The 3,210-nt window shown below is 35.7% G+C and overlaps 1 protein-coding gene across 1 annotated transcript; it reads left to right on the plus strand.

The window, feature by feature from the left end:
* Positions 1–6: 6 nt before the first annotated feature.
* Positions 7–2,386, plus strand: LOC111374465 (laccase-17-like). The gene is made up of 6 exons (XM_022997133.1): positions 7–38; positions 118–269; positions 353–597; positions 730–858; positions 953–1,909; positions 2,017–2,386. Exons 2-6 carry the CDS (start codon positions 124–126, stop codon positions 2,145–2,147), a joined length of 1,608 nt encoding a protein of 535 aa, XP_022852901.1. The 5' UTR covers positions 7–38; positions 118–123; the 3' UTR covers positions 2,148–2,386.
* Positions 2,387–3,210: the final 824 nt, after the last annotated feature.

Consider the following 3,210-nt stretch of genomic DNA (forward strand, 5'->3'; position numbering starts at 1 on the left):
AGTATTCAGAAGGCAAAACGAGGCATTATGAGTTCAATGTATGCAATAGTAATAATATATGTTTACCCGTAGATTTTATGTTTTCAATTTATTTCATGTTTCTTAAATCTTTTGTAGATCAAGATGCAAAATGTAACGCGTTTGTGCCACACAAAGAGCATGGTGACTGTAAATGGAAAATTTCCTGGACCTCGAGTCGTGGCAAGGGAGGGGGACCGTCTAGTTATAAAAGTCATGAACCACGTTGCCAGCAACATCTCCATCCATTGGTATAAATTTCATCTAATTTATCCCTTGACAAATTAGGTTCTGCGATTTTTCATGGACTTTGATGCGGCACGCTATATTGCAGGCATGGCATTCGTCAGCTTCGTAGTGGATGGGCCGATGGACCTGCATATATTACACAATGTCCCATACAAACTGGACAAAGCTATGTGTATAACTTCACTGTTATAGGCCAAAGGGGAACTTTCTGGTGGCATGGACATATCTCATGGTTAAGATCAACAGTTTATGGTCCACTAATAATTCTTCCCAAGCGTAATGTGCCTTATCCATTTGAGAAACCCTACATTGAAGTCCCTGTTATATTTGGTATGTAATTTTCGCTGAATGGTAATGCCGGAAAAGTAGAAATTTTACCATTGAATCCAGTATTGCATATTAAATATGTCACCATTAAGTAATCAAGTTCATGAATAACAAATTGTACGCTTCGTTGCTCAGGAGAATGGTTCAGTGCTGATCCTGAGGCCATCATTAAGCAAGCTTTACAGACAGGAGGTGGTCCAAATGTATCTGATGCCTATACCATCAATGGGCTTCCAGGACCTTCGTATAATTGCTCGGCCAGAGGTATAAAATCAGACCTTTTTTTCAAAGAAACTAATTTCTTTTTATTCTTTATTGTTAAATAATTACTTCATATGTTATGATTGGTTCGTGACAGATACATTCAAGTTGAAGGTTAAACCAGGAAAGACTTATCTCCTTCAAATAATCAACGCTGCACTAAATGATGAACTTTTCTTTAGTATTCCTAACCATACTCTCACAGTTGTTGCTGTTGACGCAATTTATGTTAAACCTTTTGAAAGCAACATAATTCTTATTACCCCAGGACAAACTACAAACGTTCTTCTCAAAACCAAGCCATATTTTCCAGGCGCAGCGTTTTTAATGACTGCTAGACCATATTTTACAGGACAAGGCACTTTTGACAACTCTTCTGTTGCCGGTATTCTAGAATATAAATTTCCATCGTTTCATTTGAAAAAGCTTCCTCTCTTCAAGCCAACTTTACCGCCTCTCAACGACACTTCATTTGCCACCAATTTTACCAAGAAACTACGCAGTTTAGCTAGTCCCCAGTTCCCTGCTAATGTTCCAAAGAAAGTTGATAAACAACTCTTTTTCACAGTAAGCCTAGGAACAAATCCATGTGACCATAAAAACCAGACCTGTCAAGGACCAAATGGGACAAAATTTTCGGCATCTGTTAATAATATTTCTTTCACACTACCAACAACAGCCCTTCTACAGGCTCATTTCTTTGGCCAATCAAACGGTATTTATAAGCCCGATTTTCCTATCAATCCATTTCATTGGTTTAACTACACCGGAAACCCTCCAAACAATACCATGGTGAGCAATGGGACGAAACTTTTGGTATTGCCTTTCAATACTAGTGTGGAGCTTATTTTGCAGGATACTAGCATTCTTGGTGCTGAAAGCCATCCTCTCCATCTCCATGGATACAATTTCTTCGTTGTTGGCCAAGGATTCGGGAATTATGATCCTCAAAAAGACCCTAAAAATTTCAACCTCGTCGATCCCATTGAGAGGAACACAGTTGGCGTTCCCTCCGGTGGATGGGTTGCCATTCGGTTTTTGGCTGATAATCCTGGTAGGTAAAATGTGATGTATAATCACTATTTCCTCTTGGGAGAAGTTTTTACTTGATTTGTTTCGATTTAATCAATAACAAAAACTGCAAAAATTGTGCATTAATAGGCGTATGGTTCATGCATTGTCATCTGGAAGTGCATACAAGCTGGGGGCTGAAAATGGCATGGCTTGTCTTGGATGGAAAACTTCCTAATCAAAAGCTCCTTCCTCCCCCAGAAGATCTTCCCAAATGCTGATCTTTATATTCATTTTTATTTCGGTTTTTCTTGATCGATGATCCATTTCCGAACATATTAAGCTGACTGAATTTTCCCAGTTTTTGGCACAGACTTCAGTATTTCTTCAATCGAGATTTAGTACTTTTGTTTATTCATGCAAATAAAAAAGAGTATTGGTAATCTTATATGATGTTGAGAGTTCAATAATCTATGTAATTCTCCATGACCGTAATTGAACTCAATTTTTATCATTTTCTTAAAACAATCTGGTTCTGTTCATTCCATTACATACATGCCTTAATATATACCTTGATGATGACAATACAATAACATCTTAACTTTTTTCTAGTTTATTATAGTTAGTGATAGTGCTAGCATGCTGTAAACGCATACAACGATGTCGAAGAAATTCCAAATACAGTAAATAAAAAGTCGAACTCCAGAAAAAAGTTTACCATGAAAGGTTTCTGATAAACTTTCTTGAACTGTTTGCCTTAAACAATGATATACTATTTGTTGATCACCTAAAATAATTGAATAATTAGAAGAAAATTCAAAATTTCCATTGTAGTGCAAATTATGATACCCCCAATTTCATATTGTGAACAATTATTTGAAGTCATTCTAATGATAAAAAAATAACTGGGGGATCTAGCTGAGTGGGTGTACTGGATATTGTTTTCTTCATTTTTCAAGGGGAAAAATCCATTGTGCTCTCAAATAGTGATGATATATTGTCTAATTGATCGTTTTAACTATTATGTATATTTTGTTTATAAAAAAACTAATCCTTATCAGATTTTGTGAAAACAGAAATAATTTTCTGTATTTCTACTCTTCAAAAATAACTATACATTCCAATTTATAATGCAATCAAGTGATGGAGAAAGGAAAAAAGTCTCCTAAATTAGGAGAGAAAGCAAATTACCTAATTACGGTCTTCTAACTGTGGTAATGTCCAAATATGGTACAGAAATAAATAAATTACAATCTTTTAGGATTTCTACACTCTCCTCAAGTTGGACGGTAAATGTTGACCATGTCCAACTTGCAAATAAAATCATTGAAACTTTTTTGAAGT

Source organism: Olea europaea, unplaced genomic scaffold (assembly GCF_002742605.1).
Source record: "Olea europaea var. sylvestris unplaced genomic scaffold, O_europaea_v1 scaffold1252, whole genome shotgun sequence".
Taxonomy (NCBI): Eukaryota; Viridiplantae; Streptophyta; class Magnoliopsida; order Lamiales; family Oleaceae; genus Olea; species Olea europaea.